Source organism: Tyto alba, unplaced genomic scaffold (assembly GCF_018691265.1).
Source record: "Tyto alba isolate M040663 unplaced genomic scaffold, T.alba_DEE_v4.0 Super-Scaffold_2, whole genome shotgun sequence".
Taxonomy (NCBI): domain Eukaryota; kingdom Metazoa; phylum Chordata; class Aves; order Strigiformes; family Tytonidae; genus Tyto; species Tyto alba.
Window position 1 is genome coordinate 1,494,159 of NW_024881282.1, and position 27,447 is coordinate 1,521,605.

At 63.0% G+C, this 27,447-nt stretch overlaps 1 protein-coding gene across 2 annotated transcripts in view; it reads left to right on the forward strand.

The window, feature by feature from the left end:
- Positions 1 to 132: 132 nt before the first annotated feature.
- The window catches only part of PDE2A (phosphodiesterase 2A), a 54,421-nt gene continuing 27,106 nt past the window's right edge, over positions 133 to 27,447 (forward strand). Inside the window, exons 1-2 of one of the 2 annotated variants that reach the window (XM_042792590.1) lie at positions 133 to 375; positions 25,578 to 25,638. In XM_042792590.1, coding sequence (XP_042648524.1) covers positions 308 to 375; positions 25,578 to 25,638 — 129 coding nt within the window. In that variant the 5' untranslated portion in view covers positions 133 to 307. Of the gene's footprint in view, positions 376 to 25,577; positions 25,639 to 26,508; positions 26,644 to 27,447 lie in introns of those variants that run through there. The other variant, XM_042792591.1, reaches the window with a different exon arrangement.

Here is a 27,447-nt window from a genome sequence, read left to right on the forward strand (position 1 = left end):
CCCCGCCCAGACCCGCGGAGCCGCAGCGACGCCGTCAATCAGCGACAGCCCCCCCCCCCCGCTTCTTTCCCTTACCCCCCCCATCCTCCTCCATCCCCCCCACCCCCCCCCCATCCCTTCTCCGCCCTCCCTCCCTCCTCGCCGCGCTGCATCGGGCTCGGTGACAGCAGCGGAGCGCGGAACGGCGGCTCCTCGCTGCCTTTAACCCCCCCCCCCCCCTCCGCTCTGTGTGTGTGTGTGTGTGGCCCCCCCGCCGCTGTTCCGCCCCCCCCCCCCCCCCGGCAGGGCTGCCGAAGCATGCGGAGCCATGGGCCAGGGCTGCGGACACTCCATCCTCTGCCGGAGCCAACCCTACCAAGCGACCGCATCTGACCTGTGAGTGCCCCCCCCCCCGCGCCGGCACAAGGGTTGGGGGGGCTGGAGAGGGGGGGGGGCACGGCGCCGAGAGGGAGGGATGCTCCGGGGTGAAGGAGCGAGGGAGACGGCGGGGAGAAGGGAGGCAGGAAAAAGTTCCTCCTGCTGCCTGACAGCTGGTGGGGAGGGATAGTGGCAGGGGGATGACAAACGGCTGTGACCCCCCCCCACAAATTTTCACTAGCCACCTGTGTTAGCCCAGGGCAGGTCATCACTGGGGGCTGACTAAAAGGCCCGGTGGTGGGGGGGGGCTGGTGTGAACAGCATCACCCCATTTCCCGAACCACCTTCACCCTGTGGGGACTGAAGGCTCCTGGCGTGGCGGTGGGCTTGGGGGGAGGCACCCCTCCAACCCCCCCCCCCCCGAGTGACTTTGTGAAACGCGGGTCAGGCCTCTGAATCGTGGTTTTGGTGGCCCCACGCAGGGAAAGAGAAGCCACCCCCCCACCCCCCCACACCCCACACCCCACCCACGCAACAGGTCTGGGGGTCCTGGTGTCGCCGCGCCTGTTTGAGCGCAGCGAGGTGGGGAGGGGGCTCCGGGGGGGGGGGGTGTCCCCGGGATTTTATCCCACGGCGCAGGCGATGAGGGGCTGTGCGTGCCAGCAGTGGGGTGACCTTGCTGCGGGATGACACGGCTCCCTGGAAGCGGTGAAGGGTGATGCTCCGGCAAACCCACGTGGGAAGAGGAGGTGGGGGGGGGGGCTGAGCTGGCTAACGGGAAGGATGCGGTGCCTGAATCCCGATCGCCCACGGGCTCGGCTGGGGGGTTGGCGGGGACCCCCAGCGCTGGGCGCGCGTGTGTGCAGCGCTCACGAGGCTCCACAGCTGCTGGGGAGCAGCAGGCTCTGCACAGGCGGTTTGCAGTACGTGGGTGCTCAGCCTCCCTTGGTACCGAGAAATCTTGGGTGCTCTCAGTCCCACGACCCCTCCCCCCCCATCCCTGGCAATTTCTGGGGTCAGCCCCCCCCCCCCCCTCCCTATTGCCAGAGGGGTGGTGGGGAAGGGACGCGGGTGTAAGGGGATGAGGAGGAGGAAGCCTGCTCGGGGCTTGGATTCCTTTGTCTGGCGGTGCCAGCTCCACGTGCTCAGGCACTAGCCAAACCGCCTGGCTCGGTAGCCTGCGCCGGGACCACCGCTCCCAGGGGCTGCCTCGCCGCACGGGGATGTGCCTGGCAGCAGCCCCCGGTCCCCCAGAGCGGGTGCTTTAGGTGACAACAGGACCACCGCGGCACGAGGGAAGCTGCCACCTGCTCCCGCCCCAGCCCCACACGCTTCCCTCCGGCATCGCCAGCTTTTCCCACCCTCACGAGGTGACCTTCAGGTGACAAGTTTGCCTCTCCCTATAGAAAATAGCCTCCAGCATCTCCCCTGCCTACACGCAGTGTGGGGCTTAGACCCACCTTCCAGACGCACGGAGAGCTGCTGATCCCCCTACGCTGCCGTGGGTGCTGGGTCCAATCTCCACGGGCAGCATCCTTCCTCCGCAGCTCTCCCGGCTCGCTCCCTGGTGCTGGGAGCGCTTTGTTCCCTGCAGAGATCCTTTCATGCTGCCACCAGAACGTGTGCCCGTGTCCTTTTCTTTCAGCAAAAACACACAAAGGTCTTGAAATGCCACGCCGTCCCCATGTTTCCTCCGGCTGGAATGCCTCTGCTGACTTGCAACTGCTGGTTAATGGCTTTTTAAGAAATGTAGATGCTATAGAAACTTAGCGCAGCCAGACTGGCAGCGCCCAGGGCAGGAGAGGTGAACTAAGATGCTTCCCCCTTTTACCCAGGATATAACCTCCTGTCCTTCCTAGATGTTTGTCCCTCTTCCCGTATGCCCTGGCAGCTTACACAGAGGTGGAAAAGCTTCCCAAGAGCTTTCAGCGATGCCCTTGCCCGTGCAGCCCCTCCAGCGCTCGGCCGGAGCGGGTGCCCCCGGTGAGGCCGGCGCTGTGGGGTGATGCCACCCGCTCTCTGCCTCCGCTCCAGCCCCCCGCGGCATTGCCTGCCGGCTTGTTTGGCGGCGGTGGTGGTGGTGCTGCCGGCAGATCTCAGTGATGCCGCTGCCCGCCCTCGCTGCTGCCCGCCGGGGGGATGCTGAGTGGGGCCGGGATCCAGCCGTGGGCCAGGTCTCCCACGTGCGCGGCCGATGAGCTGCAATTTATTGCAGGGGAGCATCGGGTGGCAGCCTGTCAAGTGCCATTTTGCGTTATCCAGGTCACGTTTTAACCCATTTTCTCCTTCTTTTTTGTCCCCTGGTGCGAAGTGTGTTCCCGGGCGGGCGGCTCCTGACCTGGTTAGCGGCGGGTGGGATGTTGGGGTGCCCGGAGCCGCTGCTCTCACAGCATCCGACAGCAGCTGGGGCTGGGGGAGAAACAGCCGAGCTCTGCAGATTGAAAACACTGAGGGGGAGACGATGCTCTGAGCATCCCTGCAGGGAAGGACCCAGCTCAGCAGGGGCTGGGGAGAGGTCAGGGCATCCTTTGGGGTCCCTGCTGCCTGGGTCACTTTGGGCAGCTGCCTGTCAGGAGAGGAGATGGGGACGTGGGACCTGGCCAAGTGTCACCATGCTCAGCACTGGTCCGGTGACGGGGTCGGTGCCAGGCACGGGGTGGAAGAGGGAGCGTGGCTGAGGTCGCAGCTGGGACGAGGGGCTCCATCCTGCCCGGGGCACAGCTGCCCGAGTGGCAGAGGGAAGAGCCCTGTGTCCTGCGAGGGGACAAAGATGGGTCTATGCATCTTTGCAGATGCATGAGCGTGTGCTGGTTATTCCAAGTCAAAGCCAGGACACGGAGTGTGTGTCCCCAGGTCAATGCCAGGACACAGTGTGTCCCCAGGACACTGCCAAGACCCGGACGGTGTCTCCCCATCAAGGCTCCTTCAAGGATGATGTGTAGTGCCCCATCCCCATTTCACCTCCCTGATCCACCCGCCTGGGAGCCGCTTCCTCCCAGCCCCAGGGGTGCCCGTGGGAGCAGCTGGAGGGGCTGATGGCACGGGGTGACATACGTGATGCTGCTGATGTCCCTACCTGCCGCTGCCTGTGTGGCCTGGGCACACATCAGAGGGAAACCCCGCTCCCTCCCCACCCTGCGCATCCTCGCCGTTACTCCCGCTTCTTTCCCAGAGCACGGCCCGAAGGGCAGCGCTGGCGGCAGAGACGTGGCACCCAGGGGACACGGACTAGGTGACCTTTAAAGGTCCCTTCCAACCCAAACTGTTCCACGATTCTGTGGTTCACTCCGCTGGCATTAACTCTGCAGGTACCCAGGGAGCAGCGCTGGCTGGGGCACAGAGGGCACAAGCTGCCTGGCAAAGTGTTTCAGCTGCTTTTTGGGGGGCTCCGAGCATCTGCAAAGCTGAGGGCAGGCTGCCGAGCCCACCCCGAACCTCTGCCCCGTGGTTATTGCTCGTCCCTGGGTGGCACGTTTAAAGTGTTGTGGAAAATACAGACTCGAGCACGGTTGGGGCGGCTTTGCTCCTCGCCGGGCACCCGCTTACCAGGGCCGAGGGGTTCAGTGGGGTGAGGGCAGCCTGGTCCCACATTGCTGGGCTCCTCAGGATCTGCAAGCGGCTGCGTGTGACATTCTTTGGGCTTTTGCAAATCCTCAGGCTGTTCGTGCCTCTGCCTTCCGCCAGCACCGTCAGCGGCGAGGTGTGTGGGGCATCACCCACCCACGTGGGCACCCAGCCCTGGAGCTTGGAGGTGCTTTGCAGAGAGGGTGGGAGAGGAAGCTCCAGGCACCCTGCTGACACCCTGCACGTCCCCGTGCCTGGGGAGGTCTCCTGGGTGGGACCCCTCCATCGCCCTGCGGCATCCCCCCCTGAGCATCCTTAGCTTCAGAGCTTCAGCAAGTGGTTTTAAAGTGTCGGGGAATTAACCTCTGGTGCTCGCCGGCTGCCGGCCAGCTGCTAGTGCAGATGCAGGCAATCAGGCTGGCATCCACTCCGCCGGGCAAGCTGGCACACCGGGGGGGCTGGCCACGGCCCAGGGCCAGCGAGGGGCTGCACCGAGCCTGCCCTCCCCCAGTCCAAGAGCATCATCATCTCCAGCCAAGCCCCTCCCTGCCCCACGCATCCCCCCGCTGAGCTGCGTTGCTCCATTGGCTCCAGGAGGATGAGCATCCATCTGGGGAGGGCAACCAGCTCCTCGGTGGGGGGGATGCAGGATTCCCTGGAGCAGCGGAAGATATCGGAGCCCTTTCTAGGAAGCCTCCCACTCTCCTCCGACCCTGGTCCCCGCTTTTGCTTTTGTCTCTTTTCCCGGCTCCCACGTGGCTGGCCGAGAGCCGTGCTGGGCTGCGGCCAGAAATCCAGGCAGGGCCCGGCGCTGCCTGGGACTTTCTGCCTGTCCAGCTTTCTCCTGCAAAGGGCTGAGTTGTCCTTGTTAATGGATGGGCTTGTCTGGAGCAAAGCGGGGGGAGCAGGGGGAGGTTTGGGGGGGGATGGAGAGCACTGGGAGATGCTTTGTCTGCTGCTGCGGCTCCTTCCCCACGGCAGTGGGAGCCGGGGAGGGGGGGGGGGTTTGGTGATGGAGAGGCAGCAAAGCGCAGGCAGCGGGCAGCCTGGCAGCTCGGCCCCCCCTTGGCGAGGGGTCCAAGGTGGGTGGGGGGGTCTCGCCTGCCTTGCAGCAGCGGGTGATGACCCCAAGCTTTGCGGTTTTGGAAGGGGGGGGTGTGGTTGGAGGCTGGATTGGGGGGGGCCTTGGCCATTCACACTCGATGGTGGCCCACGATGCGTGGCGGCAGGAGGGTGTCCCCAAACCTTGGCGTCCACGTAGCAGCCTCAAGGGATGGGCTAGCACAGCTGTGTCAGGACTCGCCAAGTGACGGCTCAGAAATATCCCGGGGGGGCCAGTTATTTGGCAGCCCCTGGTCCTGGGCCCGTCCCCAAATCCTGTGCCTTGCCTGCTCTGGCAGAGCCCTGCCTGCAGCACCCACGCCAGAGGGGGCAGAGGGGAAAGGGTGACCCGAGAGCTTGCAGGGAGCGTTTTGGGTGGGTTCAAGCCTTCTGGGTCTTTGTCAGTTTGTGGTTTTGATAGTAGATCAAATAGAAAAAAGAGGTGGTTTTGGATGGGTGCATTTCCCATTAAAAAAAAAAAAAAATTAGAGATATATATATATAAAATAAAACCTGATTTTTTGGCTGAAGCTCAGGGGGTTCAGGGCTCGGGCCGGGTGTTGCAGCCGCAGAGGACGGCCTCGCAGTGTGCCTTGGCATCCCCAAAGCCCTCTGCTCGCCAGATGCGGCGGAGGCCCGTTGCACCCCAGGAGGGAGAAAGCAAACGGTGGCTGCTGGTACAGCCCTGTCACCGAAGTGATGACTGAGCCAGAAAACCTCCCCTGGCTTGTAATCACTTCCCAGCCCCTTCCCAGTTTGTTATTAGCTTGCATGTTTGAGCTGGGTGACTCAGAAGCCACCGAGGAGCTATTTATAATGAGCATTTGAAAGGCTGAGGCTGGTGGAAGGCTTTTTTTTCCTCCCTCCTCCCCGTTTTCTTGAGCTGCTGCCGGCCTCTTGGCTGCGGGCAGCCGTGTCCCTGGGTGGTGGTGGTGGGGGGGGGTCTGGCAGGGGACTGTCTCCGTCCCTGTCCCTGTCCCCTGAGGTTCAGGGTCTGTTTGCTTGGGTGTGAAGATGCTGCTGCTCCCTTCTGCCTGGCGCGCAAAGGCCCCACGCGAACCCCTCCCCGCCGATGGGCACCCCCAAAACCTTACCCCGTCACAGCAGAGCCCCGATGCTCCTTCCCGGGGTTGGGGCCGGGGAGGGGGAAGGTGCAGGCAGAGCTGCTGGAATTTGCTCTTACCTGGGAATATGGGGAGCCGGAGCGTGGGACAGGAGCTGGATGGCACCCAGCCCGGGGAGGATGGCACTGCTGGGCACGGGGCGGGGACGTGCCAGCCCTTTGGCTCGATATCCGCACAGATTCGCAGCGGTTTCCAGGCTGGGGTTTGTTCCCAGCAAGGGGATAACGCCGGTGCTGCCCCTGGCCCCGCAGCCAGGTTGGGGCCATAGCCCCCAGCAGCCTCAGCTGGAAGGACACAAGCCATGGGTGCTGCTGTGGTTTTCCTCGCTTTCAAAAAAAAAAAAAAAAACCCAAAAAACCAACCCCAAAACAGGGCCTTTCCTCTTTTTTTTTTTTTAACTAGTGGTAATACAGCCAAGCAGCATCCTTCCCACGTGGAAAAAAGCAAATTAAATAAGAAATGGGCAATGGGGAGAGGAGCCGGCACCAGCAAAGTCGTTAATCTCCTGGCTGGAGTGGGGTGATGCCACATCCCCTTACGGTTTTGTTATCAACTGCTGGAGGCAGGAAACCTGCCCTGTTGCTGCCGGTGAGAAAAATGAACTCAGTGCCAGCTGAAACCAGGACACCAGCATCAGGCCTGTGGCTCAGCGGGGGCTGCGAGGAGCTTTGGTCCCGAGCCTGGTCACCCCTGGGGAGCTGTGGGACATGGGGACCCCCTGCCCACCGGTGTGGCGGGTCTGGGGCTGGGCTTGGGGTAGGGTTTAGGCTAGGACTAAGGTCAGGTTATGGTCAGGGCGAGGGGCAAGGTTAGGATCAGGGTTATGGTCAGGGCTAAGATTAGGGTTAGGGCTAGGGTTAGGGTTAAGTTTAGAGTTAGGGTTATGGTCAGGACTAGAGCTAGATTTAGGGCTAGGGCTGGGGTTAAGGCTAAGGTTAGGGTTAGGGTTAGGACTAGGGCTAAGGTTAGGGTTATTGTCAGGGCTAAGATTAGGGTTAGGTTAGGGTTAGGGCTAGGGTTAATGTTAAGTTTAGGGTTAGGGTTATGGTCAGGACTAGAGCTAGATTTAGGGCTAGGGCTGGGGTTAAGGCTAAGGTTAGGGTTAGGAGTAGGACTACTGTTAGGGTTGTGTTTAGGACTATGGCTAAACTTAGATTTAGGTTCAGGGCTAGGGTTAGAACTATGGGTAAGGTTAGGGTGAGCGTTATAGCTTGGGTTAGAGCTGGGGTTAGGGTTAAGGCCGAGTTTAGGGTTAGGGTTAGAGTCAGGGCTAAGGTGAGGGTTAGGGTTAGGGCTAAGCTCAGGGCTCGGTCTGGGCTTGGGGTTGGTTTCCCAGGCCAGGGCACCCGGGCTCGCTCCCTCTGCCCCACAGCTGAGCCGGAGCCCGGCCGGGACCTGCTGGGGGGTCCCAGCCCGCCCGGCCTCCCCTGGGGTGCCGCACTGCTGCTGAGTCAGCAAACACACGGGGGGTGAACCCCCCCCAAACCCCCAATGCTTTGCTAAAGCCTGAGCGAGGGCTGCTGGCGCAGAGCCCGAGGGTTGGCTGTGGGGCCATTTCAGTGTCAGATGCCAGGGTGACGGGCACCGGGGTGCGCAGGGCCCCCCGGTTGCACCAGCATCACCCCGCCACCGCCTTCAGCTGCCGGGCACCCCTGGGGTGTTGGGGGGGGGGGTCCCCATCACAGGGTCTGGTTGGCCGCTGCGCAGGCACAGCGGTGGCAGGATGCAACCGAGCTGGCGTGGGATGAAACGGGGGCCGTGGAGGAGCACCCCATGGGTAGCACCGTGCCTCTCCGCTCTGCCTGCAGATTTTGGGGGGTTGAGGGGGTTTGGCAATGGCTGGGGTCCCCCCTGCCCAGCACTGGTGTCCAGCTCGGGCTCTCGGCACGCTGGGCTGGAGCGCGGGGCTCGCTCCCCGGCTCCCACGCACACGCCGTGCACACACAGACGTGCCTGGCTTTGCACTTCTCTCGCCAGCCCACGGACCTGCTGTCCCATCTCCCTGCCAGCACAGCGGTGGGGTGGTGGGTGGGAGGGTGGGGCGGATGAGGGAGGGGGTCCCCAACATCGCCGTGGGCCCCCCTGCCAAACCCCCACCTCCTCAGAGACCCTTCATCCTCACCAAAACAACAGCAGCTGCAGCCCACCCACGCACCCCAGGAGCTAATCCCAGGGGTGTGGGGGGGTGAGGAGACCCCTTTTTTATCCCCACATTCCCAAAGGCCTTATTTTGGGGGGTGCTGGACCCCCAGCAGCTGGGCTGGAGTTCCCTTTGGGGCAGGAGCCTCTGCGACCCTGAGCACCCCCTGTTTTTGTGACACCCCCCCCCCCCTCCGCTATTGTGGCTTCTTCGTGATGGGCAGCTGCACCGAGAAATCCTTCCGCATGGCCAGACAGAGCCTGAACCTGCCGTCCCAGGGGGGGTCCGGGGGGGGGGGGGCGGGTTGTGGGGTGGGGTGGCAGACGCCGGGCTGAGAAGAAACCCCCTAATTAACACATCGCAGCTCTCCGCAGCGGGAGCCGCAGGCTCTCAGGATGCCGAGCGCTGCGGGGAAGAAGGGGAAATAAAACAGGAAAAATTTAATTACCAGAGGCCACGGTGCTGAGGCGTGGCACTGGCTGAGACAGCATGGACCATCTCCCCCCCTCCTTCCCCAAGGGACCCACCCCCGGGCTGCCCGGCAGCCGTGGGGTGATGCTGGTGGTGTTGGTGGCTGCAGGCATGGGCTGGTGCAACCGGGGGGCCCTGCGCGCCCCGGTGCCCCTCACCCCGGCGTCTGACACCGAAATGGCCCCACAGCCAACCCTCGGGCTCTGCGCCAGCAGCCCTCCCTCAGGCTTTAGCAAAGCGTTGGGGGTTTGGGGGGGGTTCACCCCCCATGTGTTTGCTGACTCAGCAGCAGTGCGGCTCTCCGGGGGAGGCCAGGCGGGCTGGGACCCCCAGCAGGTCCCGGCCGGGCTCCGGCTCAGCTGTGGGGCAGAGGGAGCGAGCCCGGGTGCCCTGGCCTGGGAAACCAACCCCAAGCCCAGACCGAGCCCTGAGCTTAGCCCTAACCCTCACCTCAGCCCTGACTCTAACCCTAAACTCGGCCTTAACCCTAACCCCAGCTCTAACCCAAGCTATAACGCTCACCCCAACCTTACCCATAGTTCTAACCCTAGCCCTGAACCTAAATTTAAGCTTAGCCATAGCCCTAAACATAACCCTAACCATGGGCTTAGCTGTAACCCTAACCCTAACTTTAGCCTTAACCCCAGACCTAGCCCTAACCATAATCCTAGCCCAAACCCTAGCTCTGGTCCTGACCATAACCCTAAATTTAGCCCTAACCCAAAACTTAACCTTAACCCTAAATTTAACCTTAGCCCGAGCCCTAACCATAGCCCTAGCCTTAAACCTAAACCTAACCTCAGCCTTAACCCTAGCTTTAGCCCTAACCATAATCCTAATCCTAGCCCTAGCCCTAAACCCTAACCCTAACCCTAACCATTGCTCTAGCCGTGACCCTAAAGTGAACCTTAGCCCTTGCCTTAACCCTAAACTTAACCCTAACCTTAACCCAAAACCTAAATTTAGCCTTGACTTTTACCCTAGCCCTAGTCCTAACCTGAAACCTCACATTAGCCATAACCCTAACCCTGACCCTAATCCTAACCCTAGCTCTAGTCCTGACCCCTAGCCTGTGCCCCACTGAAGGAGGAGGGGTCTCTCCTTCACTGCCACTGCCCCTGTCACCCCCCGCTGTCACTATCTCCCGGGGGGAGAAGCATCGGTCCCTCGCGGAGGCCCTGACACCCCCCCAGTGCCCGTGTCCCCACTGCCACCCCCCTGGCACCCACGTCCCCACTGCCACCCCCGGGTCCCCAGCTGCCTCCTCTCGGGGAAAGTTGGGGCTTTGCAAATTAAAATTAAGCTCAGCTCAGCAGAGTGGGGCTTTTGAGCAAAGGGATGTCTGATGAAGCAGCTCTCGTGTCCTTCCCCTTCCCTCCTCCGACACTCCCCGTCCCTGCGCTCGCTTTTCCTAAAATTCCAATTTTTTTTTTTTTTTTTTTTTTTTTTTTTGTGTGTGTGTTTGCACGGTGCCTGCGCCTCATTTACATCCCTGACGCGGAGATTTGGCTCATTTTGAAGGGGAGGCCGGCCCGGAGAGCGGCTGCCGCTCGCACCGTGGCCAGACCTGGGGGTTTTGGTGAGAAATCTGGGGTGTTGCAGCCCAGGAGAGGGTCCCTGCTCCGGGGGGGTCTGGGGGGCTGCGGTTCCCAGGGAGGGATGGGGTACGGACAGCAGGAGCGGGTCCTGTTCTGTTCCCAGGGGATTTTGCTGGTGGCAGCGGCGACCTTGGATCCCGAATGGGGGGGGTTGAGCGCAGTTCGGTGCTGGGCAGGGATGAGCAGGATGGGGAGGGGGGGGAAAAAAAGCCAGGAAAGGGAAAAAGCAGCAACCAGTGCTGGGAGGAGAAGGAACCTGCACTCAAACGCTGCCGCTGGCTGCTTTTTGCTTTTTCCTCCCGTTATCAACTAAACCTACTGAACTGAGAGATGAGCTGACCGCGTCTGCAGGGCTGTGCTCAGCCGAGGACAGTTCCCTGGGGATTTGGGGGAACCGAGGGCTTCCTCCCCTCTCGCTCCTGCCTGGTTTGGTGCCGGGGCTGCGGCGTGGGCTCAGCTCCCTCGGGGTGCTGGTGGCCTCGCTTGGAGGTCCCCAAGGTGGTGGCAGTTCTGCTTTCCTCCCTGCTCCCCTGCTGCCGTGCAAAGCTCATGTCGCCCAGCATTCCCAGTGTGTCCCCCCCACTTTGGGAACAGCTTGCTGGGGGGGGGTGGCTCGGGGATACCCTCCTGCTTCCAGCGAGCTGGGTCCTGGTGTCTTGGGGTGCAGTGCAACAGGGATGGGGATTTGCAGGGCTGCTGTGCAGTGGGGATTTGCAGGGTTTCAGGGCTGCTGTGCAACAGGGATGAGGCTATGCAGTCTTGCAGGGCTGTTGTGCAATTGGGATTTGCAGGGTTGAAGGGCTGCTGTGCAACAGGGGTGAGGCTATGAAGTTTTGCAGGGCTGTCGTGCCATGGGGACAGGGATTTGCAGGGTTGCAGGGCTGCCGTGCACAGGGGACAGGGATTTGCAGGGTTGCAACCCTGCCGTGTAATGGGGATTTGCAGGGTTTTGGGGCTGCCGTGCAACAGGGATGAGGATCTGCAGTCTTGCAGGGCTGTCGTAACGGAGACAAGGATTGGCAGGGTTGCAGGGCTGCTGTGTAATGGGGATTTGCAGGGTTGCAGGGCTACTGTGCAATGGGGATGGGGATTTGCAGGGTTGCAGGGCTGCGGTGTAAAGAGGATTTGCAGGGTTGCAGGGCTGCTGTGCAGTGGGGATCAGTGGGGTTGCAGCACTGCCGTGCAATGGGGATTTGCAGGGTTGCAGCACTGCCAGGCTTTCCAGCCCCATCAGCCGGGCCAGGCTCCAGTCCTGCAGCCCCTCAAAGCCGCCGGCAGCCGCTGCCTGCACACGACCTGGCGCTGAAGGGCCGGGCAGCACCGCCGGGGGAGGGGGGGGGGAACCACATTTGCTGTGCAAACAGAGCTCAACCCTTCCTCAGACTTATCGAAGGCGCTTTGGGGCTCGATGCGTTTGTTAAGCAAATAAATCGCAGCCGGCAAAGCCTCGGTGCCACCGTTCCCCTTCCCTCCCGCGCTCCTGCCAGCTGGCGTGTCACCACCCGGCATCCTGCAGCACCTGCCTATTAATATGCGGGCCTGTAATTACCCACCACGATGGCTCCAAATTAAACACCGGGAGCTCCGCCGCCAGCCCTGCCCGGCCTGCCGCAGCGATGCCTCACCCGGCGCCGCGCTCCTCGGATGCGCCCGGCGAAATTCGTGGCTTTGGTCCTCGGCGATCGCAGCGAACAGGCAATTTTCTGTCGCGGCTTGAGGCTGGTGAAGATGGAATCCGAGGCGACCAGGGCTGGTGTGGGAGGTTGGCGGCCTCCGGCTGCTCGTCGCTGCTGAAGGATGTAGGAGAGGGCTCCTGGGGGGGGGGAACCCTGAGCTCCCCATCAATAACTGCCTGAAGCACCCCCAGTTTGCTGCTCGCCCTGCCCCAGGCTGTCCTGTGCCCCTTTAGCATCTCCCCTCTGTCCCACCGTGGGTCGTGTCCGTGTTCTCCAGCTCTTGGGGTCCTTTGCTTCCCATTTATTCCCCCCCACCCCCAAGCCTATCCCCTTCTCTCCGGGCCCCGGTGCCCACCCCAGGGACCCTCCCTCAGCCGGGCGATGCAGCCGTGGGTACCAATCTGTTCTGTTCCCCCTCTCCTCCCCCCCCCATCCTCAGCGACCAGCCCCAGCTCTGCAGGCACTGGGGACACTGCTGTCACCCCATGGGGACACCAGCTCTCACCCTGCCGAGGACCTCGCTGGCACCAGAGCCAACCCCCCCCCCTCCAAGGTTTCCGACTCCTCCAAAGTCACCGGAGTCACTTGTGCACTTACGGGCCACTAAGTGCTGTAATTACAGATATGCTTTAATTAGCATAATTGCGTTTCTACACAAATAAAACATTTGGCATAGTTAATTCCTAGTCTGCAGCTCCAAACCCGAGACTTTCCCCCCCCATCCCCTCGCCTCGGGGACAGGGGAGCGGGCGGCTGCCAGCAGCGAGGGCTGGCAGGGGCACAGGAGTGGGGTTCCCACCCCCAACCAGTAGATTCCACCCCCTCCCAGTCCCCGTCCCAGTCCCAGCCTGAGCTGGAACCCCTCTCCATCCTTGGACACGGCACTGGGCTTGCTGGGCATTGGTGTTGGGCTTGCTGAGGCACCATACTGGGCTTGCTGGGACCCGACACTGGGTTTTCTGGGGCACCATACTGGGCTTGCTGGGATGTGACACTATGTGTGCTAGGACACAGCACTGGGCTTGCTGGGGCACTGTACTGGGCTCAGTGGGATGCAGCACTGGGTTTGCTGGGACGTGGCACTGGGTGTGCTGGGACGTGGCACTGGGTTTGCTGGGATGTGGCACTGGGTGTGCTGGAACGTGGCACTGGGTGAGCTGGGACGTGGCACTGGGTGTGCTGGGACATGGCACTGGGTGTACTGGGACATGGCATTGAGTGTGCTGGGACGTGGCACTGGGTGTGCTGGGATGTGGCACTGGGTTTGCTGGGACGTGGCACTGGGTGTGCTGGGACGTGGCACTGGGTGTGCTGGGACGTGGCACTGGGTTTGCTGGGATGTGGCACTGGGTTTGCTGGGATGTGGCACTGGGTGTGCTGGAACGTGGCACTGGGTGAGCTGGGACGTGGCACTGGGTGTGCTGGGACGTGGCACTGGGTTTGCTGGGACGTGGCACTGGGTGTGCTGGGACGTGGCACTGGGTGTACTGGGACATGGCATTGAGTGTGCTGGGACGTGGCACTGGGTGTGCTGGGATGTGGCACTGGGTTTGCTGGGACGTGGCACTGGGTGTGCTGGGACGTGGCACTGGGTGTGCTGGGACGTGGCACTGGGTTTGCTGGGACGTGGCACTGGGTTTGCTGGGACGTGGCACTGGGTGTGCTGGGACGTGGCACTGGGTTTGCTGGGACGTGGCACTGGGTGTGCTGGGACGTGGCACTGGGTTTGCTGGGACGTGGCACTGGGTGTGCTGGAACGTGGCACTGGGTGTGCTGGAACGTGGCACTGGGTTTGCTGGGACGTGGCACTGGGTGTGCTGGAACGTGGCACTGGGTGTGCTGGAACGTGGCACTGGGTTTGCTGGGATGTGGCACTGGGTGTGCTGGGACACGGTGTGTGACTTGGTGGGACATGGCACTGGAATTGCTAGAACACCGTACTGGGCTTGCTGGGACACGGTACTGGGCTTGCTTACTGGGATTGCTGGGGTGTACCACTGGGCTTGATGGGACATGGCACTGGGCTTACTGGGCTCGGTGTGACACAGTTGTTTTTTTGAGGCCATGGCATGGGAATTGATGGGGCACCATACTGGGATTGGCGGGACACGGCGCTGGAATTGCTGAGACATGGCACTGGGTTTGCTGGGACACAACTGCAGAAACCGAGCCAGCCCTGGGGTGCTCTGCCCACCCCCCAGGCACCTGGACACCCCCCCCCCTCCCTGCACCCACAGCCCCCCACTTTGGCATCGCCCCACTGCCTGCCGGGCTTCCCACAGCTTTTGCCGGGCGATGCGAAAGGAGCTGAGGAGCCACATCCCGGCCTTTCGCCAGAAAAATGCTGGGAAGAGTTGGGAAAATGGCCGATGCTCGTGCGCCTGCAGGGTTTGCTAAATGCCCTTTTCATTAAAAACATAAAAAAAAAAAACAACCGAAAAAACAAAAAAAAAAAATGAAAAAGGGAAAAAAAAAATTCCATTTTTCTCGAGCTGAAAATGAAAGTGATTATGTAACGAGCAATAAATTACTTAAAGAGAATGACTCATTAGAGCAAATACAGAAAAAGTCACCACGTATTTTTAGCTCGAACACCCCGTGCTGTACCCAGCGTTAACCCTTGTGGGATGCAGCCTGGCCCCCCACCGTGGCCGGGGTGACTCCCCCAGAGGTGCCACGTTCTGTTCCGTGAGGATTTTGTCCCTGCGCCGTTCCCAAGGGAGCATGGAAGTGCTGGGGCCGGCGCGGCTGAGCTGTGGGTCCCCCATCCCGTGGCCCCTCCTTGGTGGGGGGCTCATGGGGTGCTGCTCACCCTGGATCCGGGTCCTCATCCCCGGTTCCGCTTCCCCTCCCAGACATTCCCACTGGGATAATTAACCCCGATCCCTTCCCCAGCAGCGCAGACCCCGGGCACTGCTGTTTTCTCCCAGCCAAAGAGCGTGATGAATTAATTTGGAAATAGAAGCGACGCACAAATTAATTGGAGGAGAACAAGTGAGCGAGCGAGCCGATTTTAATGCAGGTTAAATTGGCGAGTGAACGCGTCGTTAAGAGAAGAGCGATAACGAGGGGGGAATTGGAGCAGGCAGGTGCCAGGCGAGAGGGTGGCAGCGGCCGCCCGGGCGTGGGGTGCCCACGGAGCGGTGTCCTGAGAGGTGGGAAAATCCTGGGGACACCAGTGGGAACTTGCAAGAGGGAGTGGAGTGAGAGCCCGGTGTTACCCCCACATCAGGGTCCCCCGGGGAGGGGGGGGGGGGGGGGGGGCCTTGGGTTGCTGGAGTGGAGCATCCGTGTGGCCACATCTGCCTCCAAGGAGGAAAATTCCACTGGGAGGAGGGCGGGAGGTGCCTGAAGGTGCCAGGGAAGAGCTGGGGACCCCTTTTATCCCTCTTCTGTCAGAGGGGTCTCACTGGGTCTCGGAGGGGAAACTGAGGCACAGCATGTTTCAAAGCATCAGCATAGGAGGATATAGCGCCCGGGCATCCGTGGTGCCCATGGGGACAGAGCTGTCCCTCCCCAAGTGTCTGTGATGCCCTTGGGGACACAGTTGTCCCTCCCCAGGAGTACGAGGGGGTCCTACCAGTGTGGGGGAAACAGAGGCCGAGCCGTGCGTGCTTGTGTTCCCAGAATGAGAAAGGGGGGTGGGAGCGGTTGCCCAGCGGGTGCCCTTCTGAGGGAGGAGTCTGTAAATCAACTAAATCTGCCCTCCTGCCCGGGCAGGGAGGGGGGAGCAGGTTTAAGGGGGGGCACGGCCACAGAAAGCTGTGCTGGCCACATGCGCCCAGGCTGTGAGAGATTCAGTGGGGTGCTGAGTATCCCCGGGTGAGGGCTCAGAGCATCCCTGGGGACAGGGCTCAGAGCATCCTTGGGGACAGGGCTCAGAGCATCCCTGGGGACAGGGCTCAGAGCATCCCTGGGGACAGGGCTCAGAGCATCCTCAATGACATCAAGTGATTTTACCATTCGATTTTGCTTTTGCAAAACCCACGGAATTCCCACGTTGGTGTTGGGACGGGGACCCTCTTCCCTCTTCCCCAAATTTCTCAGGCGTCTCCAGAGCAGATGGAAACCCACCCTGCTTCGCCGTCCCCCAGCACGGCCCCGGTGCTGGTGGTGGCACCGCAATCTGTGTCACCTGGAAGCAAAGCCACCACCAACCGAGGGGCCAAGGCGAGCAGAGGGGACAGCCGGGAGCGGGTGGCAGAAGCCCCCATGTCCTGCAGCTGGAGCGGGGCCAGCACAGAGTGACACAGCCCGTCGCTAACAGATATTGCCTATTATTCTTTTATTTAATCCGGCAATAAATTCACATCCTCCATATGCCTGGGCCAGTCTGGGGTCTTCCTTATTGCTGCTCGGCCACCTGGAATAGCCAGCGCGGCACAATCATTAACGCACTAACAATGTGCGTAAGTACTTCTGGAAGAACATTGCCCACCTGGCTCCGATGCTTCATTTATTTTTCGCTTAGAATGTATCAGAAGAGTCATTTACAGTGAGAAAAGGCAGGGAAAAATCCAAGGCAAAACCAATTGAAGCTGCTAAATCAGGCTCCGGTCATGCTGGGCTGGTCAATCTGCACCCCAGTGCCGGGCACGGTGTGTGGGGCACCCCCCGGGGGGGGTTTAGGGCAGGGAGGGGGGGGGTTTAGGGCTTTTTTTGCTGGGGGAAACTGAGTCACAGGGCAGCTGGAGGTAGGTCAGGCTTTAAGCTTTGCTCTCTGCTGTCCCAGCCTGGTGTCTGTGGCTGAATAACTCGCAGCGGGGGCTCATGGGGCTGGGGGTGACCCCGCACCCCGCTGCACCCACAGCACCCTGTGCCGGGGGGCTGCGTGTCTGGGGTGTGCTGGGACCCGGGGAGATTGCTGTCCCCTGAATGCACGCTGTCCCCTGATGCTCGCTGTCCCCTCCTGATGCACGCTGTCCCCCAAGCACCTGCCGTCCCCCCCTCCTAACGCGTGCCCTCTCTCCAGGCACTTGCTGTCCCCAAAAATGCATGCTGTCCCTCCAGACACGTGCTGTCCCTCCGGGCAACTCCCGTCCCTCGGGACATGTGCTGTCCCTTGACACACGCGCTGTCCCTCTGGGCACGTGCTGTCCCTTCAGGTACCTCCTGTCCCTCCAGAACACGTGCTGCCCCTCACGACACCCGCACGCTGTCCCTTAAGACACGGGCTGTCCCCCAGGTGTGTGGGTGTCCTTGCAGACCCACGCTGTCCCCCGGGATGCAGGCTGTCCCCATGGATGCCATCTGTCCCTCTGAGCACGTGGTGGTGACCCCCACCCCCCCACGTGCAGGACGCTCTCTGGGGACAGGCTGCGTGTGACAGAGGGGCTGGAGCCACCCAAGGGGTAAAAGCCCTTGCAAGCCAAGCTGGAGATGTCAGTGGCCACCGTGGCTGGGGCTTGCTTGTGCCTGGGGACTGGCCGAGGTGGCTCCGTGCGAGGAAAGGAGTCGAGGGACGGCAGGAAAAGGGATGGAAAATAGGGAAAAGGGGATGAAAATGGGGGGAAAAGGGTGGGAATGGGGGAAAGGGGATGGAAAAGGAGAAAAGGGGATGGAAAAGGGGATGGAAAATCGGGGAAAAGGGATGGAAATGGGGGGAAAATGATGGACATGGGGGAAGAGGGGTGGAAATGGGGAAAAGGGAATGGAAAATGAGGGGAAAGGGATGGAAATGGGGAAAGGGGATGGAAATGGATAAAAGGGAATGGAAAAGGGGAAAGGGGGATGGAAAATGAGGGAAAAGGTGTGGAAATAGGGGGAAATGGATGGAAATGGGGGAAAAGGGATGGAAAATGGGGGAAAGGGGAAACGGGGGAAAGGGGATGGAAATGGGGAGAAAAGGATAGAAATGGGGGAAAAGGGATGGAAATGGGGAAAAGGGACGGAAATGGGGGGGAAAAGTGATGGAAATGGGGAAAAGGGATGGAAATGGGGAAAAGGGACGGAAATGGGGGGGAAAAGTGATGGAAATGGGGAAAAGGGATGGAAACAGGAAAAGGGATGGTAAATAGGGAAAAGGGGATGGAAAAGGGGGAAAAGGGATGGAAATGGGGGGAAAAGGACGGAAACGTGGAAAAGGGAATGGAGACGGAGGGAAAAGGAGTGGAAATGGGAGGAAAGGGGGATAGAAAATCAGGGAAAAAGGATGCAAATGGGGGAAAAGGGATGGGAATGGAGCAAACAGCCATTTAAACCCCTACCAGGCAGCCCTGCGGGGGCTCAGCCACCTCCTTGGGCAGGGCAATGAGCTGCCAGGGGCAGGGGGGGCTCTGCCATTGCGCTCACCACCACCCCCCCCCCCCATTAGCCTTGGCTCCCCGGCCAGGGGCTGCGGGGGCTGCTGGTGGCCCCCCCGGTGCCCGGCGCTCTCCGAGCTGTCTCCATAGAGACCCTCTGAGGGCTCCATCACTTATTCATCACCGGCATCGCTCGCTCAGCCGGGCCCCTTCGGTATCGGGCTCAAAAATCCAGCGATGACAGCAACAACAGTAGGAAAACCTTCCCTGCCCGTGCCCGGGACGTGCTGCCAGCGCATCCCCACTGCTGGCATCACCCAGGGACTGTCCCCATCCCTGTCCCTGTCCCTACCAGGGAGCTCGGGGTGGCGGCGGTGATGGGGATGGGGTGAAGGGGTGATGCCTTCACCTTGCTTAGGGTCGGGTGGGTGTCCCCGGCCCATGGTGGAAAGGGGAAGGGGTGTCCCCAACCAGGGGGACACAGAGCTCGTGCCCCAGCGCCGGAAGATATGAGGGGAACAGGATGGGGCTGAGCGGCCACAGGGCTGCAAACGCTGGGCCATGTGGGGTGCAAATGCTGGGGTGCACAGGGTGCAAATGCTGGGGGACACAGCATGCAAACACCAGGCTCTGTGGGGTGTAAATGCTGGGGTGCACAGCATGCAAATGCTGAGGGGCACAGGGTACAAATGCTGGGGGGCACAGCGTGCAAATGCCGGTCTGTGTGGGGTGCAAATGCTGAGGTGCACAGCGTGCAAATGCCAGGGCTCTGTGGGGTGCAAACGCTGGGGTGCACAAAGTGCAAACTCTGGGTTGTGTGGGGTGCAAACACTGGGGTGCACATTTGCAAACGTTGGGGTGCACAGGGTGCAAATGCCGGGCTGTGTGGGGTGCAAATTCTGGGGTGCATAGGGTGCAAATTCTGGGGTGCATAGGGTGCAAATGCCAGGCTGTGTGGGGTGCAAATGCTGGGGGGCACAGCATGCAAACACCAGGCTGTGTGGGGTGCGAATGTGAGGCTGCGTGGGGGGGCAAATACTGGGCTGCCACTGCCTCAGCTGCTGCTCCTCTGTCTCGGCCCCCTGGGCGGTGGGGGGGGCTGCCAGGCTGTGGGACCCCCACCCAGGAGGCAGCTGTGGGGCTAGGGGGTCCCACCGCCCGTGGGGTGTTTGCCACATGCCCGTGCCCACACTGGCTGTAGGGTCGGCGTCGGGGACTGGCTGTGGGCTATGGGATGGGGGGCGTGGGGAGAAAGGTGGGGAGCGTGTGTGCACTCCCACGCCCGCACACGCATCCGATGGTTGCAAACTGCCCCCCCCCCCCCCCACGTGTGCACGCCCCAGCACCAGTGATGGTGGCTTTAATGGGAGGGGAAGGAACCAGTGGGTTCTCCTTGCTGCTCCGAAGCGGTTCGGCTACAGACCCACAGACTCTTGGTGACCCCACGCATCGCCCCGGGTTGGGGACACACACACACCCACACACCCCCCCTGCAGCACCCCCTGCACCGCCCAGGCAACGCAACCCGGTGCAGCCCCGTTTCGCCCACCAGCCAGCCAAGGGGCCGCGGCCTCGGGTGGGATTTATCGGTGTTGAACCCGCCGCCCACCGCCGGCAGCAAATTTGATATCGATCTGCAGCTGCGCCCAGCGCCTGGTTGCAGCCCCGGCCGGGGGGGATTATAGCAGCCGAGCAGGAGAACAGATGGATTTATTTCCGCCCGAATTTAGAGCTGGCAAAGCACCCCAGATTAGCGGCTCCGGTGAAATAACGCCTCAGTTTATCTATAGATACAGCGGCTCGATTAGCGGCCACGTCCCCTGCTCGATCCGACACGATTTCCAGCCGGTAACCCCCACGCCACGCTCCCCTCCTGCCCCGGCTGCACCATGCGAGGTGCCCGCCGCCATCCCAGCACTCCCACTATCCCCACTGCCATCCCAGCGCTCCCACTATCCCCACTGCCATCCCAGTGCTCCCACTAGCCCCACTGCCATCCCAGCGCTCCCACTAGCCCCACTGCCATCCCAGCGCTCCCACTAGCCCCACTGCCATCCCAGCGCTCCCACTAGCCCCACTGCCATCCCAGCGCTCCCACTAGCCCCACTGCCATCCCAGTGCTCCCACTATCCCCACTGCCATCCCAGCGCTCCCACTATCCCCACTGCCATCCCAGCGCTCCCACTAGCCCCACTGCCATCCCAGTGCTCCCACTAGCCCCACTGCCATCCCAGCGCTCCCACTAGCCCCACTGCCATCCCAGCGCTCCCACTAGCCCCACTGCCATCCCAGCGCTCCCACTAGCCCCACTGCCATCCCAGTGCTCCCACTAGCCCCACTGCCATCCCAGCGCTCCCACTAGCCCCACTGCCATCCCAGCGCTCCCACTAGCCCCACTGCCATCCCAGTGCTCCCACTAGCCCCAGAGATGCTGCTCGGGGCGGAGGGGGGGGGGGGGGGATGGGGGCAGGTTTCTGCAGATGTTGGTCTTTTGGGGCTACGTGGGCTTCGAAGGCTCAGCCTCGCTTCATAGCAGCCCCCCCCAAATCTCTCAACTTTGATGCCAGTGCTTCCGAGGGAAAAGTGGAGTTTGTGGGTCCTAAACCCCAAAGGGGGTTCCTCCTGGTGGTTTTTTGTGATTTTTTTTTTTTTTTAATGAAATAAGGGTTAATATTTACTAACCTGCATGAACTTTGCTCCCTCCTATGCCATTAAACACCCTCCAGCTGAAGCAGGGCTGGGGTGCCTGGCAGGCTGCCACCCTGAATCCCTAGGGAGAGGCAGGCTGGGCAGCCCAAGTTTCCAGGGAGAGGCAGGGTGAGCTCCCCAAGTTTCCAGGGAGAAGACGGGTGGGCACCCCAAGTTTCCAGGGAGAGGCAGGGTGGGCAGCACCGATCTATCGACCCCAAGTCGGAAACAGGGAAAAAAAATCCCCTGGGGCAGGATGGACCCATCGGCAGCACTGCTAGGAAATGCTCCTTGACCTCCTCCAGCACCCGGATTTATTCCCCAGCAGCTCCCGGCCCTGTGCCAGGGCTGGGGGGGCTATGCCACATGTCGTCCCCCCCCCCGACTGACGGTGACATTCCCCTCCGAGGGACGCCAGTCCTGGGGGGCTGCGTGAGCCAGTGAGCCGGAGCATCTCCTAATTATGGCGGGTCATTAACAAGCCAGATGGGAAATGAGCTCTGTTGCACGGCGCTGGCTGAGAATGCAACCGCGGTGCTGCGGCGCCGTGTCCCTGCACCCCCGTGTCCCTGTGTCCCTGCACCCCCGTGTCCCTGCACCCCTCTGTCCCTGTGCCCCCGCACCCCCGTGTCCCTGCACCCCTGTGTCCCTGCACTCCCATGTCCCTGTGACCCCGTGTCCCTGCACCCCTGTGTCCCTGTGCCCCTGCACCCCCGTGTCCCTGCACCCCTGTGTCCCTGCACCCCTGTGTCCCTGCACTCCCATGTCCCTGTGACCCCGTGTCCCTGCACCCCTGTGTCCCTGTATTCCTGTGCCACCGTGTCCCTGCACCACATGTCCCTGCATCCCATGTCCCTGCACCCCTGTGCCCCCGCACCCCGTGTCCCTGTGCCACTGTGTCCCTGCAGCCCCATGTCCCTATGGCCCCGTGTCCCTGCACCCTGTGTCCCTGCAACCCATGTCCCTGCGCCCCTGTGTCCCACTGTCCCTGTATTTCTGTGCCACATGTCCCTGTGTCCCTGCACCACATGTCCCTGCATCCTGTGTCCCTGTACCACCGTGTCCCTGCAGCCCCATGTCCCTGTGCCCCCATTTCCCTTTACCCCTGTGTCCCTGCATCCTCATGTCCCTGCACCCCCTGTCCCTGTACCCCTGTGTCCCTGCACCCCCGTGGCCCTGCACCCCATGGCCCTGCACCCTTGTGTCCCTGCAGCCCTGTGTCCCTGTGGCCCCATGTCCCTGTGCCCCGTGTCCCTGCACCCCTGTGTCCCCCTCCCCTGTCCCCAGGCACCCCCATATCCCTGCACTCCCGTGTCCCCCTCCCCAGGCTCCCCTGGGCGAGCAGTTGGGGACAGGGGTGCCGGGGACACCCCACACCATGTCCTTGTGTGGGCTCAGCAGTGACCCAGCACCCCGTGAGCCCGTGAGCTGCCGTGGAGAGCACCCAGCAATTTGGGGGGGGGGGTGGGGTGGCGGGGAGGTGTGTGTGATTGCTGGTTGCCAGCCCCACGGGGAATCTGCTAGCCCCATGGGGAAATTTGCTAGCCCCACGGGAAATCTGCATCATGCAGAGCTGGCAAGATCTGTCTGGGCTGGATGTGGGCTGATACTATACTGGGGTGTCACCTCAGTGGGGTGTCCCCAGACCTGTGACCCCCCCCCCCGGCCTTAATCTTGGGGTACCTGGTGGGTGCTGTGGTGGCCCAGTCAGGGGGGGGGATGGGCTTGGTGACCCCCTGCCCTGTGGGAGGTGACACGGGGTGCAGGGCTGGAGCCCCCCGGGGGTTTGAAAGCCGGGTGCTGGCTGGCTTCACCTGAGCCCCCCCTCCCTGCCCCGTGAGCCCCCCCAAGACATGGTGCCTGGCTGCTGTGGCCTCGTTAAGGCCAGCGGCTGATGAAGATCCCTGCGCCTCCCCTTCGCTGCCATCTCTAATTATAGCCCAGCTGGAGGGTGACTCACCAGGGAGCAGCCCCCCCCGTGGGGCCCTTCCCCACCCGTGGGTGCCACGTCACCACCCACGGGGGCTGGGTCCCTGCCCCTCTCCCCCTCCTGACCCCCCACCCAGCACTGGGGTGCTGCTCCCCGAATCCAAGGGGTGGTCGGCGGCCGTGGCTCCAATCCCGTTTGCTGCACCCGGCGGTTCTTATCCCTCATTGCCATGGAAACAAATCCCACTGGTGTCCGCATCCGGCCCACTCCCACTCGGCCAGAGGGGAAACTGAGGCTGGAGTGGGGGGGAAGAGCCTTTCTAAAGGTTTTTTTTCCTCCGTGGCTGGGAGGGAAGGTTCCTCTCCTTGCACCCGTGGCCACATCACCCTTAGGTGCCAGCGCAACCCGGGGGGGGGGCTGTGTCCCAGCCTGGGGGGTGCTCGGTGGTGGCCTGGTCCCAGGACATTTCCCTGTCACCCCGTGTCCCCACGGGGTGCTCACGGGGCGGGGGGGGGGGGGTGCTGAGGAATTTATCCTTCCACCTTTTGGGGACATTCTGCTTTTGTGGGTTCAGCAGCGTCCCACCCCTTTGGGTTGTGAGAAGATGCGAGAAGGGTTGAGCCCCTACGAGCCACCAGTGCATCCCCACAGAGCCCTGGGGAGCAGCAGGACCCTTTGGGGCTCCCAGTGGTTTGGGAGGGGGGGACACACAAAAACCAGGGACCTGCGCTTTTACTCCAGGCAAAGCTTCCCCTGTGCATGGGGCAGCACCTGCAGCTGCCCCGGGGTCGCGCGTGTGTCTTCTCTGATGGCTGATACGTGGCTGCGTTAGCGCCCAGGAGTGGAGCAGAGGTCTTGGGGACACCCCTCTGCCGTGGGGCTGAACCCCAGGGTCATGGAGTGTGTGTGTGGGGGACAGCTCCAATTTAGCTGATGTGCGTGATGAGGCGAGCCAAGGGGTTCACGGGGTTTGGAGGAGGAGGAGGCACAATAATCTCCTTCGATCGCCTCTTATTTCTCATTTATTTGTGTTTTCACGTGGTCACGCCACCTGTGTGTGTGTCCCCCCCCCGCAGCGTGGCACGTGGCTGACACGTCGTGTCCACGGTCCCCATCAGCTCCTTGCCCTGCGTGAAGCTGTTAAGCTGTGGATCCGTCCCCTGTGTTTTGTTTTTTTTTTTTATTATTTGGGGGTGGGGGGGGTGTGTGCTCCCCGAGCTGAGGCGTGGCCCCCATGGGATGTAGGGGGACCTCGTTTCTCCCTGGGGTCCCTGTATGGCTCAGGCCATGCAGGGGGGGCAGCCCCCCCCCCCCCCCCCCCCCAAATCCTAGTGCTTGGCCCTGGGGGAGGGTGGGAGACTTTGGGGAGGGGGGACTTCTCACCCAAGGCGATGGGGGAATATATGAGGGGGGGGTCCCCAAGTGGGGTCTTCTCCAGATGAGGGTCCCTCCCTATCCAAGAATGGGGAGGGGGTGCTCTTCCACTCCAGGGGGTGGGTGGGAGATCCCCAATATCCTCTGGGGCTGGAGGGGGTGCGGGGGGGGGGGGTCACTCTGTACCATGCAGAGTCACCCCAGAGCCAGGGATCCCGGCCTAAAAAGGGGGTGAGGCTTCCAGTGCCCGACCAGGGAGGATCTGGGGGGACCCCCAACCCCAGCCTGGGGCACAGCCCTTAAAAGGGGGGGGGCTTTTGCTGGAGATGGCATGGGGGGGGAATTGGGGGGTGAACCCTCCCCAAGAGGGAGGGGAAGGTGCAGGGGAGGCACCTCCCCACCCAAACCCTCTACCCCAAACCCCATAAGGGGAAGGTTTAACATGGGGGGGGTGTGTGTGTGCGTCCCCGGATGCCAGACCCCATAGGAAAGCACTGGCAGCCCCCCACCCCATAGCGGGAGCACCCCCACCCTCCACTGGGGAGTGATACCCTGACCCCCTCCCCACCTCGGGACCCCACACCCCTGCCGGGACCCTCACCTTGATCCGCACCCCACACTAAGTGATACCCTGCCCCCCACCCCACACCCTGCCCCCCACCCCACACTGGGGAGTGATTCCCCGACCCCCACCCTAGCCGGGGGAGCGATTCCCCGACCCCCACCCCACCGCATTCCCCCCTCACACCCCGGGGAGCGATTCCACGACCCCGGGGACCCCCACCCCGACCCCGCCCCACTCCAGGAAGCGATACCCAAACCCCCGCCCCTCACCAGGACCCCCACCCCAACCCGATGAGCGATTCCCCGACCCCCACCCCACCCCGGGGAACGGTTCCCCGACCCCCACCCTACCCCGGGGACCCCCACCCCGACCCCCGCCCCAAACAGGGGAGCGATTCCCTGACTCCCCCCCCCACCGGGACCCCCCCCTACACCCCGGGGAGCGATTCCCCGACCCCCACCCCGGGGACCCCCACCCCGACCCCCTCCCCACCCCGCGGAGCGATGCTCCGACCTCCACCACCCCCCCCGCCCCCCACGGGGGACCCTCCTCCCTTTCCCCCTCGCCCCCCCCGGCCCCTCGGGACCCCGCGCAGCAGGTGCGGAGCGGGGCGCGGGGCGGAGCGGGGCGGGGAGCGGCGGCCCCTGCCCGGGGGCGGGGAGCGCAGCCGGGCCGAGCCGGGCCGAGCCGAGCCGGGATGGGGCTGGGGCTGCAGCATCTCCTCACCGCCCTCCTGCAATTTTTCAGACGGGGCCAGCAGGTTTTCCTGAAGGTGGAGGACGCCGTGCCCGGCTCCGAGGCGCTACAGGTAGGGACCCCCCCCACCACCACCAAACCCCCAAACCCCACGGGCGTACCCCCTGTACTCCTCTCCCACCCGCGGCCCCCGACTCCCTTCCCACCCGGGAACCCCCATCCCAACCGCGTCCCCTCCCACCCGGGACGCCTAACCCACCTCCCCTCCCACCCGAGACCCCCGACCCGCCTTCCCTCCCACTTGAGACCCCCACCCCAACCGCCTCCCCTCCCACCCGGGAGCCGGGGAAGCGGGGACCGGGCGAGCCTTGCCGAGCCCACTCCCCACCGGGTCCCGGGGTTGTCGGGGGGTCGCCGGGTTGATACTGGGGGGGGGAGAACTGGGAGCGCTGGGGGGGGAGGAGCCTGGGCTCCCGGTCCCGCTGCCCGGGGTGGGGGTGCGGTGGGACCGGGGGCTGCGGGACCCCCCCACGCCGCGCCGGGGCTGAGCTCTCAGTCGCGGGGAGGGGGGGGGGGGCTTTCCCGAACCCACTTGCACCCGCTGATATCCCCTCCTTGGCGGGGGGGGGGAGGCTGCGAGCCCCCCAAAAGAACCGGGGGCGGGCTCCTGCCCGGTGGGGAAACTGAGGCACGGAGCTGTGGGACCGACCCGGGGGGGGGAGGGGGGGGGAGTTGGCCGGGATGGGGAGCACTGGGAGAGCGGGAAAGGGCGCTGATGTCGTGTGTCTCCCCCCCCCCCCCCCCCCCGCTCCCCCCCTTCGGTGTCTCCCGAAGCAGGGGGGCTGGGGGGCAGTGTCTCACCGGGGGTGCCTTGCAGGCAGTGGGGAGGTGGGGGGCAACGGCGTCTCTGTGTCGTGTGTGTGTCCCCCCCCGGGGCTTGGGGATACGCTGGGCTCCGTGTCCGTCCCCCATCGTCGTCGCCCCCCCGCCCCGTCCCACAGCCACGCAGGAAGGAGGAAATGGGCTGGACCGGGCGGCCCCGGTCCCTGTCCCGGTCCCGGTCCCGGCGGGCCCGCAGCCGAGCCGGGGCCGCGCCATGGGGACCCTCCACGACACTGTAAGCGACCCCGGGGGGGGGGGGGGGGGAAAGGGGGGGGTTTCTACCCAGCCCCCCCCGAGGAAATAGGGACCCCCGGGGGTCAGTGGCCTCAGGGCTGGGGATGGAGAGAGCTGGGAGTCCGGTGTGCCCCGGGGGGGGTGTCCCTTGTGTGCTGAGGGTTTTGGGGGTGTGCTGTGTTTGTGATGTGGCTGGGTCTCGGGGTGCTGGAGTTGGGGTCCCCGCTCCCCCCTGTCCCCCTGCCCTGCTCCGCTTGAAGGGGCGGGGGGTGCCAAAAAGCTTGGCTGTGGGCAGCCCTGGCTGAGGTGGGGGGCAGGCAGCATGCCCCACTGTGGGTCCTTTGGGGGAGTGAGGGGGGGGTGTCCCATCAGACCCCCCAGCAGCACCCTCCTCCACACCCTGGCCTCCCTGTGCAAGCTGCCCATTTTATTTTGGAGGGGGGGGGGAAAGGCTGCCCCCCACTATGTAAATGGGAAAACATCGGGTCCTTTGTGCTCCTGCGCCTTCCAATGCACCCGAATTTGGGGAAGGGGTGTTTTTTTTGGGGGGGGGATGGATTCACCCCCCTCTCACTGTCCGTCTGTCTGTTGTGCCGCGTTTGTGGTCCCCTCTGCGTGCCCCAGGGACACGCACACACACGGAATGGGGGGGCACAGCCCCGCTCCGGTGGGCTCAGGCTGGGCAGGAGGGCGGTGGGTGGCTGCGGGTTCAAGGTCGGAAATTAAGGGAAGGAAATGCTCTCCGGGAACCAGCTGAAAGCTGCTGACGGAGGGAAAAGAGCTGAGCTGGGGGGGGCCCGCGCCC